General features: G+C 36.1%; 1 protein-coding gene across 1 annotated transcript in view; it reads right to left on the bottom strand.

Annotated features, from left to right (window-relative positions):
* Window positions 1-963: 963 nt before the first annotated feature.
* The window catches only part of FER (FER tyrosine kinase), a 150,280-nt gene continuing 135,236 nt past the window's right edge, over window positions 964-16,007 (bottom strand). The window contains exons 18-20 of the mRNA XM_027880837.1: window positions 7,709-7,863; window positions 4,455-4,577; window positions 964-1,220 (exon numbers count right to left, since the gene is read on the bottom strand). Coding sequence (XP_027736638.1) covers window positions 1,078-1,220; window positions 4,455-4,577; window positions 7,709-7,863 — 421 coding nt within the window. The 3' untranslated portion in view covers window positions 964-1,077. The remainder of the gene's footprint in view (window positions 1,221-4,454; window positions 4,578-7,708; window positions 7,864-16,007) is intronic.

Raw genomic sequence — 16,007 nt, 5'->3', positions numbered from 1 at the left:
GCCTATCAGAGGCTTTAAACATGCTTCTTTACTTTTGGTTGCTTGAACAACTTCCTCATGCCATACAGAAGTAGTATTTTGCTTTGGACAATGTGATGGAATGTACTTTTGTTTAATAATCTTTTGCAGGCTCCGGTTGCATTCTGAGAATTTTTACAAATTTAAGGGAAAAAATCAGGATTGAAAAGGAAATCTTGGAAAATTCTTGAACTCCTCTAAGATCAATGATGCTTTTTATCTGCTGTTACCATTAGTAAACCTCTTTTTCTTGGCCTACTGCTTTTACATATTCTTTGGAAGGCAGATGATTTCCAGTATTTCTTAACATACTTAATATTGGTCTTTTGTTTCTTAAGGAAACATAGGTCACTGTGTAAGAGACATTGTACTGAATTCTGATGGCTTTGTATGAAGAAAAAAAAGGCATGGCTTAAGTAAATCACATAAAAAGTTAGAAGTATTTCTATAGTATGGTAATAAATGCACAAGTAATTCAGTCTTTACAGAGAAAATTCTGGATTTTACCATTCAGTAAGCACATTTGCATCCAGAATCTGACTGACCTTCATCCTTAAAACAAAGTATCACTTACAAACTATCAGCTGCAGAAAGAATTTAAAAAAATATAAAAGTTTCTGGTTGAAATACTTGTCAAAAACTGTCTTCGGTTGTAAGGCCAGCATGTATGGCAGTCACTACATTAGAGTGATGACACACTCGACAGGAACAGCAGAGTGAGAACGCAGCTTAAGGTAGGAAAACTCTGAAAAATGTAACTAGCAGTTACTTGCTGTAAAACAGATAGAAGCCACAGTCCCTTAAATTTATACTATGTGCTTTCCTATGTACATGTAACCTAAATTACAGTATTACTGTAACTGGATATATAGCATTTCGCAGTATGTATCTTTAACGCAGGTGTAGACATCACTCAAGATGGTACACATGAATATAAAAACCCAGTTAATCCTAGAAGAATATTGCAAATAATGTTGGATAAATGCATAGTGTTTGAAGAGAAAAATTACTTCACTGGAAAATAAAGTCCTACACATTGAGTTTGGCACTTGTTTGTCACTATGTCACTTTCTTTTTGATTGAAGATAGCTCTTTTTGAATCTCACTGAATTTTGGCCGGTTTTCTGGCTTGTAGTCCCAGCACCTCTGCATTATTTTGTATATTTCTTCAGGACATTTTTGTGGTGCAGACATTCGGTAGCCTGGTACAAAAAAAACCCAGGGAAAATGTTAAGCACTGAAAACCAATACTGCATATTTGTGTACTGACAACTCTAATAAGAAACAAGCAAAGGTCAAGATCCATGCCTTAAAAAAGATCTTCAGGGCAATATGAGGAAAGTCTTCAATATATAACCTATATGTGATAGATAATTATGAAAGCAATTAAAGCTCAGGTACCAATGACATTTAGGTTATTCATGGTAAGTTGTCAGTGTGCTTCTCATCCCTAAGTCAGCAACCTGCATAGATTTGTTTCCTGTACCTTAGGAAGGAGCTTCCCTCTGGTTTTCAACTGTGCTCCCTTTTTCTCCTCGTAGTTAGGAAATCAATAATAAAATGTTTATTATTGATGGGAGTAAATTTCTAAGCTCTTTTTGAAAATGGATGTTATTCTCATACCTCTTCCCTTTTTTAAGAAGTTCCCTCCCCATTTGCACTTCGGTCATCTATGTTTCTTTCCTCCTGTTTTCTTAACTTTTTTATCTTCCCAACATTTAAGACTCTTTCTCTTCTTGTTTGCTTAGATAGGTAGTGGCCTTCCACACCATCAGCTGAGGGAATTCTCTGACTTGGTGATGAGCACGAAAATGGAAAATTCATTAAGCAAATTAGCAGCTAATCATTCAAAAGTCACAGGTAAGTGTCCATTTAAGAATATCATCAATACCCTGGACCAAAGAGGTGTACTCACAGCAAGGAAGGCAACTTCCCATTGAGTAGGAAGTTGGGACAAAATGCCAGGAGGAATGTATGGATAAACAAAGAGTTCCTGGACAAATTCAAATACAAAATCAGGTAATGGGAGGAACAGAGAGACCTGTCTGAGGATGAAAAATGTCTGAGGATCCAGAGATGAAGAAGGACAAAGCCCTGGGATAGAATCTGGCCAGGGGTATCAAGACAACAAACAGGGTTTCTGTATGCAGGTGACAAAAGGAAGGCTAGAAAAAAAATGTGTGCCCACTGCTGAACGAGGTACAGCACTCAGCAACACAGGACACGGAGAAGGTTGAGGCACTGAATGCTTTCCTCACCTCAGTCCTTGCTAGCAAGACTACCCTTCAGGAATCTCAAACCCCACAGACCAGGTGGAAAGGCTGGAAGATGTGGTGGAAGAGGACTTGGTCATGGAATACTTAAGCAAGCTGGCTCTGATAGGATGCACCCATGGGTGCTGAGGTAGCTGGCTGATGTCACTGCAAGGCCACTCCCAATAATCTTTCATATGTCATGGGGACTACTGGGAAAAGTACCTGAAAACAGAGTAAAGCAAATGTCACTCCTGTGTTCAGGAAGGAGCACCTTGGGTACTGAAGGCTGGGCAGCATCACCTTGTTCCCTCATAAGGGAGCTAATGCTGGAAACAATTTCCAGGAATCTGAAGGACAGGAAAGTCATGAGGAGCAGTCAGGCTGGATTTCAGTCATGCTTGACCAGTTTGAAAAACTTCTACAATGAAATAAGTGGCCTGGTATATGAAGGGATTTCACTAAGGCTTTCAAAACTGTCTCCCATAAAATCCTCACCAAGACACTGTTGAATTATGGGCTGGATGGCCAGGAGGTGGAGTGAAAACAGGCTGAACAGTGAGTCCTGAAAGGAGGTGATGAGTGGTACCAAGACCGGTTGAAGGACAGTAACTAGAGGTGCACATCCAGGATCAGTACTGGGTCCAATCCTGTGTCACATCTTCCTTAACGATCTGGATGATGGAGCAGGTTTGTGCCCACCAAACTGGGAGGTGGGGCTGATACACCAGAAATTTGTTCTGCCATCCAGAGGGACCTGGACAGGCTGGAGAAAGGGTCTGACAGGAAGTTCAACAAGGGGAAGTACAAAGTCTTGCACTTGGAGAAGAAGAAGCCTGAGCACCAATAAATGCTGGGGGCTGTCCAGACGGAAAGCAACCTGACAGAAAGGGATCTGCATACCCTGGTGGACACCAAGGGATGAACATGCATCAGCAATGTGTTCCTCCAGCAGAGAATGCAAATGGCATACTGGGCTGCATTAGACGGAGTGTTGCAGCAGTCTGAGGGAGATCATCTGTATCCTCTGTTCAGCACTGGTGGGGCCACACCTAGAGTGCTGGTCCAGGGCTAGGCTTCACAAAACAGGACAATCATGGACATACTGGGGAGAGTCCCCTCAAAGGTCAACAAGATGACAGAGACGCTGGAGCATCTCTCCTATGAGGAAATGCTGAGTGGACTTGAACTGTTCATCCTGGGGAAGTGCAGGCTCAGGGAGATCTCACCAATGTATATAAACATCTGCAGAGAGGGTACGAAGAAGACAGAGGCCAGGCTCTTTCCTGTAAGAGGACCAGAGGTGATGGCCACACACTTAAACACAGGAAATTCCTCCTGAACATCAGGAAACATTTTCAGTTGTGAGGGTGACTGACCACTGGCACAGGTTGCCCAGGGAGGTGGCAGCATCTCCATCCCTGGATATATGCAAAAGCCATCTGGACATGGTTCTGCTTGAGCTGGGTGGTTGAACCAGATGACATTCAGAAGTCCCTGCACATGTCAGCCATTCTATGTTTTTAACTCTTTGTTTTAAATCATTTAGCAGTGTTACTACCTTAGAGCCTATTTACAAATTACACAATAGTACCATGGAGAAGAGTTCTGAAATGTCAATAAAGGTAATGAAAAAAAAATCAAAGTCCTGAAATCCTGCTCATAGTTATTTGCTATTTAAAGTAAAGCCTCTTGATTATTTTATAAAAGACAAATGTGGCTTCCAACACTCAAATAGCTTACCATTCTCCACCGTAATTGCTCAATCTTTCTACAAACTGCTTTAATACAGAAGATGAAATGATATGGTTTTTTTCTGGCAGTTTAGAATATTTATACTTGCATGAGTCTAATCTTAAATAATTCATTCTGGTCAAGCCTCTGATTTGCACAGCAGTAAATCTCTCTTCTCCATCTTACCTGTTGGTCCTGCAACAGTGAAAGTTAGCATGATGTAAGTCTGCCATCCTTTAAGTTACTGGTCAGTATATTCCTTCGATCAAAAGGCCGATATAGCACTCTACTCCTCCCAGAGAGCTCCATTCAGCAATTCAGAAAACCTCATATTAATTTTTATGACATTGTTACACAACTTGTATTGTTATTTCTTTGCTGTTTTATACTGTATGCACTACATCCCTATGGATCTACACAGCACTTCTTTCACTCCCTATAAATATTTACCTTTCTCAACTTGTTCTCGTGCTTGCTGATTGGTCATTCCAGGGTATGGACATACTCCTAAACTGAATGTCTCCCATAAAAGGATTCCAAAGCTCCATACGTCACTCTCAGATGTGTATCTTCCTAAGAAAACGAAACGAAACCCTCAGCTTAACTTACAGAGAAATAAGTATTTCAGATAGTTATAGCCCAAAATTTTCTGTAAAGGTAAAGTGTTACATTGGCAAGCTTCAAGCCTAACAAAGCTGTAACTACTAATATACATTCTGCAGACAACAGTCTCCAGTATCAAATTATCAATCAAATTATCTTAAAGACGATACCTAGGAATAATGTAAGCTGACTTAAAGTTCTACTGTTTAACAGATCTTAGCATGTCAGTTATTTTCATGCAAGTTAAGAATTTATTTTCTTCCTAATGTACAAAAATTTCTTTTAATATAAAAGGACAGAAAAATGCTAGGTTTCCCCCCCTCGTTTATACTTGCAAAAAATTACCTTTCCCAGTTCTTTAATTTCACATAGCAATGAGTATTCTCAGAGGAGCTACCACCAACACAGTTTGTAAGCACAAGGAAGGCCTGATTCTCGTGCTCTGAAAATGAAAGTATGGCTGGACCCTGAAGAACTGATGTACCCAATTGCTTAAAGAAAAAAAAAAAAAAAGTGGCCTGCTGGTTCCATTACCTTCAACTATGCCTCTGAGATAACAGAACAGATAATTGATAGATAATTGAATTCCAAGCCTCCTTATAGAATGACAGCTTTCTATTACAGGAAAAGGAGAGATCTTGAAGCAGATCTTTCTGTTGTCCCTGATGGATTCACATTAAGAAGGATGGATTCACATCAGAAAGTTAAGGCTCCTAGCCCTTTGCAGCAGAATCAGGGAAAATGTTACCTTAAAAATGCATTTTCAACATTTTTCATGACTGTTCTTCGTTCTATACTATTACTACTATTACTTTGTATATATGTGCTTTTATTCTTAAAAATATCTGTTTGTGAGTGTATTGTTTGTTTATCTCTAATCACCCAACAACTACTTCTGACTAGAAAAAAATGGAAAATACATGCAAATTACAGTGACAGTTAATGACAACTGTTCTGATGTCAGAAAATTCAGTTTACTATTAAGACTAAATATCACTTTCAGCTGTGCCATGTTGGCTTGTGTGCCTAATAGATGGCAATTACAGACATTCACTATGCTCTTTGTAATAAGATTAGTTTTCTTGTCTATGTATCAACTCCCCACACTTTGGCAGTCAGTAATCTAACAATTTTCACTTACAGTATTCAGCAGATACAAGATAGGTGGTTAGGGTTTTTTTTAAAGAATGTGCAAGTTCTGCACAGTTAATTATATTTTCCACTATTACATTATCTGGGAGGAAAAAAAAAAAGGTCTGTTCAGAAAAGAAAAAAAACAACCCTCCACACATTAACATCACAAGCAGTAGCTGCAAGTAATGGAAATTATACAGCTCCAAGCAAAAATAATGATATGGAATGAATGGGCACTGAACAACACCCACTAAAGTAAAGGTTCCATCTCTCAAAAACTCCAACAGCATTGGACCTTTGCTTATGACATTTGACACAATGCCCTAACCTCTCCATTTGCCCTAATCTGGTTTCTAGACTTCACAACTTGTGTTTTTTCTTAATTTAAAACCTCTTAGTGACTGCTTTAGTGAAAAAAAAACAAAAACAACAAACTTTTTTGCAGTTTCTTGAGCACTTTAGCATTCATGTAATGGTTAAATGGCCCTTTTCCTCATTTTCTTCCAACCCTTAAATCCTGACATTAAGGACAGACATGTCCAGTAGATACCAACTAGTTTTGAAATACTGCACATTCATTCCTATTCTGATACCTTAAATACCTTCAGTCTTACCTACACAAATCAATGCATTCCTTATGACCATATTATTAGGTTGGAAGACAATAAAACACAATTCAATTAGTTTTATTCACATCTTTCCCAGAAGCCTTTTATGACATTTTGAAAGTTGAATATTACACTACTGGACACATTAACAGATGTTTGAGAGAGCTTGTTTTATAAACACTACAGAAAATGACTTATAGCTGCTTGAATATGTATGTCTTTTAGGAAACATGAAATAAGTATGAAGGATAGGTTTCCATAATATATGAAATACACTGTACGCATTTCTGAAACAACAAAAATAAAAACTCAAAACACCTTTCACAGTTGATCAAACACCCAAAAAAAGCATTTCACCAGTGAATGTTAGCAACACTGAGACCTCTGAGAGTAATAGTAATACAGGATCAATTAATGTAAATGAGTTTATTATTATACTGTAACTAAATTTATTATTAGCCTTTCAAAGGGATGATCTGCTTTATTGTGTTATGTCATTAACTCCTGCAAAAGTGTTAATAGAGGAAGCATTTTGCTATAAATCATAATTCAAAAACTTATTATTTCCAATGCATGATTTCTGAAAAAGGGCTTTAAGAGCTGGCAGAAATATTTATAGACACTTCAAAGGAAGAATTTAAAAATATTTTTTCTAAGTACTCAACTAAAGAATTGGTTGAGAGAAGTACATTCAAAACATGTCATCATTTATTTTAATGTGTTGGTTCTTCACAGCCCACTTTATCTACAAGAACTTATTCCTCTAGATTCACATAAGATAAAAAGCTAAATACTGTTCTGGAACTATTACCCATGTAGTATGGACACTTCACTCAGTAAGAAATAATTTTTACACCAAGATAACAGCTCAGCAATACACAAAAATGCAGGTAAAGAAAAGATGCAGTTAAAAAAATATAAATCAGTGACTGTGCTTCTTACCAATGCAATGAATTATCTAACAGTGTTTTCATACATTAACACTTTCTACCATTTTCAGTGAGATGCTAGAACACTCACTGCAATAAATATGCAGAACTTGCCATTCATTTTCCTAACGATCATGATTTAGATGAATCTGTCTATAGAATGAGTCAGCAACATAACCAAAGCACTATGCTAATGCTGCATAACAGCAATTCTGATGTTACAGCCTCATTTTTCTTGAAGGCAAACCAGTGTTTCTTACATAAATAAGATTGAAAAACTAAAATTATTTTAAACATCATTAATTTTGAACTAGGGACTCGAAAAATATGCATATATACTCAAAATATTGCCCATGGTGTGGTCCTGGTGCTCCTTACTCTACCTTAGATTTTATTTTTCTTTCGCAAGAAGATACAAGTATGTCCTTACCATAGTTCAGAGCTTCTGGAGCAGTCCACTTGATAGGAATCTGCTTTAGGCCTGATGATGAGTACACGCCATCATCCTCCTGCCGGGACATTCCAAAATCGCTTATTTTCAAGATGTTGCTTTCACCTACCAAGCAGTTCCTTGCAGCCAGGTCTCTGAGTTAGAAAAAGATATAAACACTCACATTTTTACATGTTTGAAAGTACTTGAAGTAATTTAAAATGGCCGAGCCCCTCAGCCAGGACGGTGGCACTTCTCTGAAAACTTACTTACAATGGGGTAAAAAAACACTTCACAGCAGCAGTGGAAAACACGAGTGATGGAGAGGAAAAAGAGTAAGAAATAATCCTGTGAACACCACGGTCACTGAAGAAGTGGGGGCAGGAGATGCTGCAGACACTCCTGGTGCCTCAGCAGAGATTCTCTGCAGTCATTAGGGAGGACCCAGAACTGAGCAGGGGAAGAGTGTGAGGGGGAAGGAGAAGAATAGAAGTGCACGTATGGACTGATCATAATCTCCATTCCCCATCTACCCCTCAGGGGAGGAGATGGAGGATTCCAGAATGAAGAAGTGCCTCAGAAGAATGGAGGGGTAGGGGGCAAAAGGTATTTCAGTTTTTGTCTTTATTTCTCACCATAAAATTTATGTTACCCAAGTTCAATCTGTTTTGCTGTGATGGTAATTAGTAGGTGATTTCCCTGTCTTTATCTTGACCTAGAGCTTTTTTGTCTTGTTTACTCCACTGTCCTGTTGAGGAAGGGGAGTAAGAAAACAGCTGGATGTGTGTCTGGCAGCCAGGCAAAGTCAGCTCCTGTAACTGCCCTCTGTGGTCACAGAAATAAACCCAAAGATTAACAAATCAGATCTTATGCAAAATGAAACAAGAGTTGAAAAAACATCCTTAAATGTGTTCCAGTACAAAAGACAGTGAGAAAACAGGGAAATGGCTCCATCTTCTCTCTGCCCATCTTATCTTAGCCTTAGAGTTTCCATCAAAAATAAAAAGCTACTCAGCAGAGGAAAAGGAATTTTGGCTCAGTAATGGATGAGAAGCTCAGAAAATCAAAAGCCTTCCTTTCCCTCTCTTCGTCTCAAAATTGGGTTTTTAAAATTAGGAGACAGAATGTCATAATACCTGAAAAAAGACCTACTGTGGCTTTTCTACATGCATTATAAACATACTAAATGCAAAATATTTTTAAACTAAATTTACTGTGTTTGTTTTCAGCTTAAATAGCTAATATGCTCACAAATGGCTTGTCTTAAGTGAATATTCCAGAAAAACTACATTAAGTTTAATGTTTTGGACTCGAGCTGTAGCAGAGTTTTGAAGTGAATCCCCTAAGCAGTTAATGCACATCCCTTGTTTTTTGAAGAATGACTTTGGTGCACATGAACTAGATTGTTCTTGGAAGAAACTAACTTAGAATTCTGGCCATGATGTGTACAAAATTTGCTTCTATAGCTAATGCAGAAGGAAAGGCCTGAACCAATGACAGATGGCTTCAAACACTATCCATTGTGGGGACATTAATGACAAAGGACTGAACTATCTTTAGTCTATGAGCCATATATAAGGGTGCTAAAGCTCGTACAACTCCTTTGATCAGCTCGTCCATATTGATACTGGACTACATTATTTGATCTGAAGACAGAGCCTGTGCAGGAGCCTAAATACTATAACTTAAGAATTTTAACATATTTGACTCACACAGCTTTTCTGCCACTAAGGGCATTTATGACACTTGAGCTTGATGCTACAGTGACATAAACAAAGTTATTCTTGCAGTTTGAGAAGATGGACCACTCAAAACCAAGTCTAAACTCATGGACTCCAGCTGAAGATGTGCACAAATGCATAAAATAGCTTAACATAGTGCATAAATACGGATTATGTTACATAGTTTGATATATGGTATGCTACAGAGTTAGCATGTGGTATTGTTATATGTAGCTATATTGATTAAAGTAAGAGAGCTGCAAAACAAAATCAAATTGTTATTGCTTATACTCAAGTGTGTAAAAAGTATCACCATGAAACTTAAAGAATTTATGGCTTAGGTTCCAATCATAGTTCAGTTATTAGTTTTTTTATAGTTTTACTCAATATAGTCTAGATTTTGCAACTGATGCACATAAGCAGTGGAAAAAGTAATGAGGTTGTATCTCAGAGAAAATTTACAGTTAATTACAACCACTACTACATCTTCCTACCTGAAGTCTGACCTAGAATTTAAACATGTTCTGAGTCAGATTAAGGAAAATCCATATAAAGAGCTGCCTTAGGTTTATGCCTCATGCATAAGTCTGATTATTAGGGAAAATGTATCATAAATACTGCACAGTATGATGATTGTAAACAAAGATTATGCTCAGTTTGCATAATTTCCATCTGTTTTGTATGTGAATTTTCTTTAATATTCAAAATCATCTAGAGAAAAAGTTTTTCATCCTTACTGAAAATTTACGAAAACACTTGCATGAAAATCAATGTACTTAATTAACAATAGGTCTTTTGAAAGACCACAGACACATTAAGTCTTTGCTTCATGAAACAGTGGTTTTCAAGCTGTCTATCAGCTGGCAGTGGGTTGCACAATTAAACTATTCAAGCTGCCATGCTGCATACAAGTGCCAAGGGAGGAATCATGAGCCAGTGGTCAGCTAATGGTCCACAACTTGTGCTGATGGACATAACTATGAACTCCACCATCAATTGTATTGGATAGAGAAGCATTCTCATTGCCACCTTCCACTGAATATAAGCAAAATCTTATGAAACAGTGAGTTCCAAGCTATTAAAAATAAGATAGAAAAGGATACATTATGAAACCTAACTTAGTAATAAAGCTACAAATAGCAAATGAAATGTAATAGTGCTCATTATGAGTCTCACAGTATTAGTATCTTTTTCTGCTTTTAGCTAAAACTGTTACATTTTTGAAGCTATAATACTATGTATTGCTTTTAATACGTCATTTGTGTTAATAAAGTCTTTTGAGCCCTTAATATGTTCACTTCTTGCCTTTTTCCCATCTTCATGAGTATGGTAGGCTCTTTCACTTATTTAGAAAATACTTCAGATGTGATACTTTCATTCCTTGGGCATACAAATGTCCTGAAAGAATGTCTTGTTAGCATTTCTGCTGTCATTTTACATCTGTTTCACATCCTTAGTGATTTGTTGCTGAATTTTACAGATATATATCTATTTGCATGCTTAAAAGCATTTTTAAAAACACTGTTACACTGAGAACTACAGCTACATCAAGTTTGGGTTTTTTTTTTTAGTATTATTCTGAGAGTTTGATTAAGACTGTGCTGCATTTTTCAATTAAATTCTTGACTGTTTCTCATCATGTTTGAAAGCTTCCTTTAAAAGGGTGTTCATATTTTTCAGTCTAGAAACAAGAGAAAAATACAGAAGACGCTTTTGGTCACTATTACAGAATTTGTAGCCAGAATATTAAAAAAAAAAAAAAAAATTGCATTAGCAATTATTACATCTGTTGATTTAAAATAATAAATTACAGCTTTAATTTTCTTCCAGTTTCCATGATTCTAATTAATGTCTATTGGCTACAAATAAAAGGAAGTGGTTCTAGTATAATATTGTTAAGTGGCTTATAAAAAACCCTTTACTTCTTAACCTTTCCTATGAAATACAAAAGATTCATTCCACATGTATGATAAACAACAGGAATGAAGGAAAACAAATGTATATAATAGGGCTGATGACCAAAACCAACTATATTAAATATTAAAGATAAAATCAATGTTAAATACTTAATAGCAAATCATTGCTCTTTCTACATGGACATTAAAAACCAAACCAAAACAACAAAACCCCCCACCAAAATCAGGTATGTTCTATTTGAATTCTTTCCCCTGTAAAACAAGTGTTCAATTTGTTTTCTCTTCCTTCTCCCTAATGTTGCCTCAGGTCAACATCTTGAAGAAGTACAGATATAATTGCATGAAATTAGGTGTCTCTTTTGGAGCATTTTTCTTCTCATTCAGCATTTGATACTTACTGCAGTTATTCTATATCATCACTATTTATCTTTAACACAGAACGCAGGAAAATATTCTCTATTTACATTGTGAAAGCTCTACAGATTGGACACAAATTACACTGAGGTTCTGCAGAGTAAGTTCCTTAGTAAAAGAAAAGCTGACTCTCACTATTTAATACCAAGATTATCTAAGTTCCTAGTGCTATTAGAAAAAAAGTGCCTTCCTCTCAACTACTAACAAATAAAAATTAGTGTGTAATTTGGAAATTCTCTTTTTAAGCACTGCAGTGCATTCCCTATAAACACAAACAGAACATCTACTAGAATCACTAATGTGGGTTGAATATGCTCAAACTGCAAGACATAGCTCATAGAAGTCTGCTATTTGCTATTGAATTTTCAGCAAAAATTCAATAGTCAGTTAAAGAGGAATTAAGAGGCAATTTCTATATGCTGGGAGTTGTTACCACCTGGATTTATGTCTGTCAGTAAAGATGTAAACCTACTAAACTTTAGGTACACACTTATACCCTCTCCTCACTCGCCTTCCACCACCCCAAAAGAACTACAGAGCAAGTAGTATGCAGTATTTCAGTGGAATTCCATCAGTTAAATAAAATCAAAACAAGAGAGTAAACTCCTCATTACTAAACCAGCAGCACGCACTGCCTCACTGAACTAATTAGCCATTTTATATCCCATTCGTGGATCATGCAGCTAAAATACTCTTAGGTGATAAAGGCAAGTAATTAATTAGTAAATAGGATCAGTTTATCTCCTCTGCACATTAAATTCAATGAAAATAGTCTATTACCTAACCAAAAAAAAAAAAGGCGGGAAGTGAAACTAGACATGAACTCATTGGGTTTTTTTCTGGACACCACCTCATCTTCAAACACCTGAGGTAATTTCCACTGGTATCTTTTTCAAAACACACCTATCACACCTATTTCAGAACTTCCTTAATATGCATATGCTGCTACTTTTGCTATACATGGAGCGCATAGCAAATAGTATGTGCCCAGTTACATGCTGGGAAAATATTAGAGAGTCAGAAGCACATCTTTCAAAGCATTCTATGTTGTCTTCCCCCTTTATCCTCTGTTTTAATTATTTCTTCACATTATTTTAGCTATCACATTATGAATACCAATGGAGCAATACTAACTACAATGCTAAAAACTTCTCTCAGTTTCTCATATAATTCAAGTCCATTTTTATCTTCATAGATGAACAGTGCTAGGAAAACAGAGAAAGTACCAGTTAGATGCAATTGTGATTTCTCAATAATGTCAGGTGCTCTGCTCGCTATCCAGAGTGTTGGATATTGCTCATTCTTCTCAACCATAAAATGAGTAACTTTTCCCACCTCACAGCATCAGTGGCATGCAATTACTACTTCTTAAGCACTCTGCAGTTTTCAGATGAAGGACTTGAAAAATCTTGCAAAAAGAACTCAAAAGAAAAAAAGTAACAAAACAACCTCCTCAAAACTGTATTCAGTAGCTGAACTCACTTGTAAACTTATTGTCTGACACCCACATATGGCTCAAGGGACTATGCAAATCTACTGGTTCATTAGAAAACTTTTAAGTTTTATTCTAGTAAGCTACTATGTCTCCTCCATTTTCCTAGTAGGGCAAGGTTTCTGTACCCGTTATTTTAAAAGTGATAAAGATGGGAATACCACACAATGAGCAGTTTCTGAGGAGAATCAAAGCAGTAGACTGTGAAGATGGAAATGAAGCAATAAATTGCTACATCATATACTCCTCCCCTCTTTTTCCTATTTCTGAGGTTGTCTTCCTGGAACAGAAACATTCCTATCAGCAGCATCTAAACGTTTTTTATCTGCATTGTTTCTCAACTGTTTAAAAACTAAACAGTTATTGCCTGTGTTCTTCAAAACAATTATTTTGATGAAAACAGCATCATAGTCATTTTAGCTTATAATAGTCTTCTTTGCATTGATATCCCTGTAGATTTTTATAACCCATTTTTCCTATGCACTGCTGATTACATGTAATGTGCTGAACAAAATGGCTAATTTTTCCCCCCTTGTGCTATATCTGTACTATATCTTGAAATACGGGTTTGCAACTAAATTTCTTTTGTGTGGTTATTTATTTATTTTGTTTGGCAGGAAAGCTTACCTTATATTTGTCCAATGTGAATAACCTAACAGAAGACATTATTACTCCCTGTGATTTTATGGTATTATTCAACATTCTGTATGTAGGTGTCTATTTCCTTTCTAAAGTTATAGGAATCAAAGACTTACATACATACATAATATAGCCATGAGAAAGCCCTTTACGAGTGAAGTTTGTACAACTGCTCAGTAACCTATCCCACCTCCTCAGTTCTCATAAAGTAAAGGTTTACACCACAAGAGTGAACTCTAGCAAAAAAAAAATTACAAAAAGCAATCCTAGTGATTGTCTTAATGAAAACTAATGGACTGGATAGTCACCAGACTGGAATACTGGTAACTTTATGGTGTTGTATTAGGGACACTGGAAAATAAAAATCACCTTCTGGAAATACTCAATGATAGGACAGCCTGAGGAATAACACCACTGCTGGGCTCCATTGAACCACTCCTGTGCTCTTGGTTTTTGACAGAAGCATTACAGAACATAATAAGGACAAATATGAATACATTTATGAGACACATAACATTTCTAATAGTCCTTAAAAATCTATTGATATTAATTGAATTATAGTTTCCAAATTGAATTGAATTAAGTGTCCAAAAAGTATTTATCCGAAATGGATAATGAATAAAGATGTACTAGATCATAAGTTTTCACTTTGTGCTTGAGAAATTTAAAGTGGACTTACATGACAATCACAATGTCGTCCATATCCATACTCAGTCATACAAGTTGACTGTACTACTCATAGTTAGACAAATACCATTTTTAAGCAAAAATTTCCACTGTTTCAATTACAGAAGCAACAGTAGAGCACATAATTGTGATAAAAAGTGTACTTTTTGTGATAATATCACTGGTCTATTCAAACTGTGTGATGAAACAAAACTCACTACCATGACTGTCCTTGCCCTTTTATACAAGGAAGATGACTCAATTTAGTTCTTAATTCTGAATTTAGTTCTGAATTAATCTGTTTCTTATTCTATTTTATAGTAAAATGACAAAATATCACTGATTTATCCATTCAGTGGTATTAAATATCTGTTTAGCTTGTTTACAAAGCTTGGTAATATCTGAAGAGGTAGACCAGATAAGGTCAGAGATCATATTCACTTGTCCATTATACATCAGTGATAGAAAAGCTTGCACACTGGATTTAAAGAAAATGTCTAAAGCACAGCAGCTTCTATTGCTGACTTTCTGATGATCATGTTTTTTAGAAAATAAATCTGTCATTCTATTAAACAAAGCCATTTTCTAGTGTTAATATTATAATACAGTAGGTTTAAAAAACATTTGAAGACTAATAATGAAAAACTGTGCAAATGTCCAAGAAACCAAGAAATTCAAAAGCATAATCAGAAAATGGGTTAGTTTTTCACCACCTTTTTCACTAGAATAAAATAAAATGGCATAATAATATGGTATTTGCAGGGTTTTGCAGCTCTTAGTGAAAAAGGAAGTATTTTAAAGTCTTTCTGTCTTCTCAGGTTAGATTTACACCACTGGTGTATATCAAAGTTCATCTGAGGCAGGCAGCAACCCACTACTGCTGTTTTAAGAGCTAGGACCAACAATATTTTATTCTGGAATAGGTTTTTTTTTATCTCTACACACATTTCAATCACTTAAATTTACTTCTTCTCCTACCAGCACAGGCATGGATTAAGATTTCAAAAGTAACAGATAGGCATTGACTAAAGTTTGTGATTTTTTAGTAGATAAAAGTATTTTATAGAGACTAGATCCCAAGACACTTTATTAATGAAGGTAAAATATGTAAAGCAAATAATCAGGCCACAAAGAAATGAGACATCCAGCATAATTAAGGTACAAGAGACTACATATTTATGAAAATAATACACAAGGAATAAGAAAGAATCAAATGAATTAGGTCTGATTACAACTTAAAAGGAAAAAACAGAGCAGAAAAGCAGCAGAAACAAGTAGTGCTAGTCAAAAGGGTATTGTATGTTGCAGTCATAAAATTTGGGGCTAGAATATGAAGAAAAATAAACCTCTTGATGTTTTAAGAGACAATCATATGGAAAGCAATATTGAAGAGAGACCAATCAACCACAATTTAAAGCAATTGTTCCACTAGGATGTTTTTTACTTAGAGA

Source organism: Empidonax traillii, unplaced genomic scaffold (genome assembly GCF_003031625.1).
Source record: "Empidonax traillii isolate 1590-97213 ecotype Southwest subspecies unplaced genomic scaffold, ASM303162v1 scaffold75:size1520028, whole genome shotgun sequence".
Taxonomy (NCBI): domain Eukaryota; kingdom Metazoa; phylum Chordata; class Aves; order Passeriformes; family Tyrannidae; genus Empidonax; species Empidonax traillii.
The sequence above is the reverse complement of the archived record's forward strand: the minus strand, read 5'-3'. Positions and strand labels throughout refer to the sequence as shown.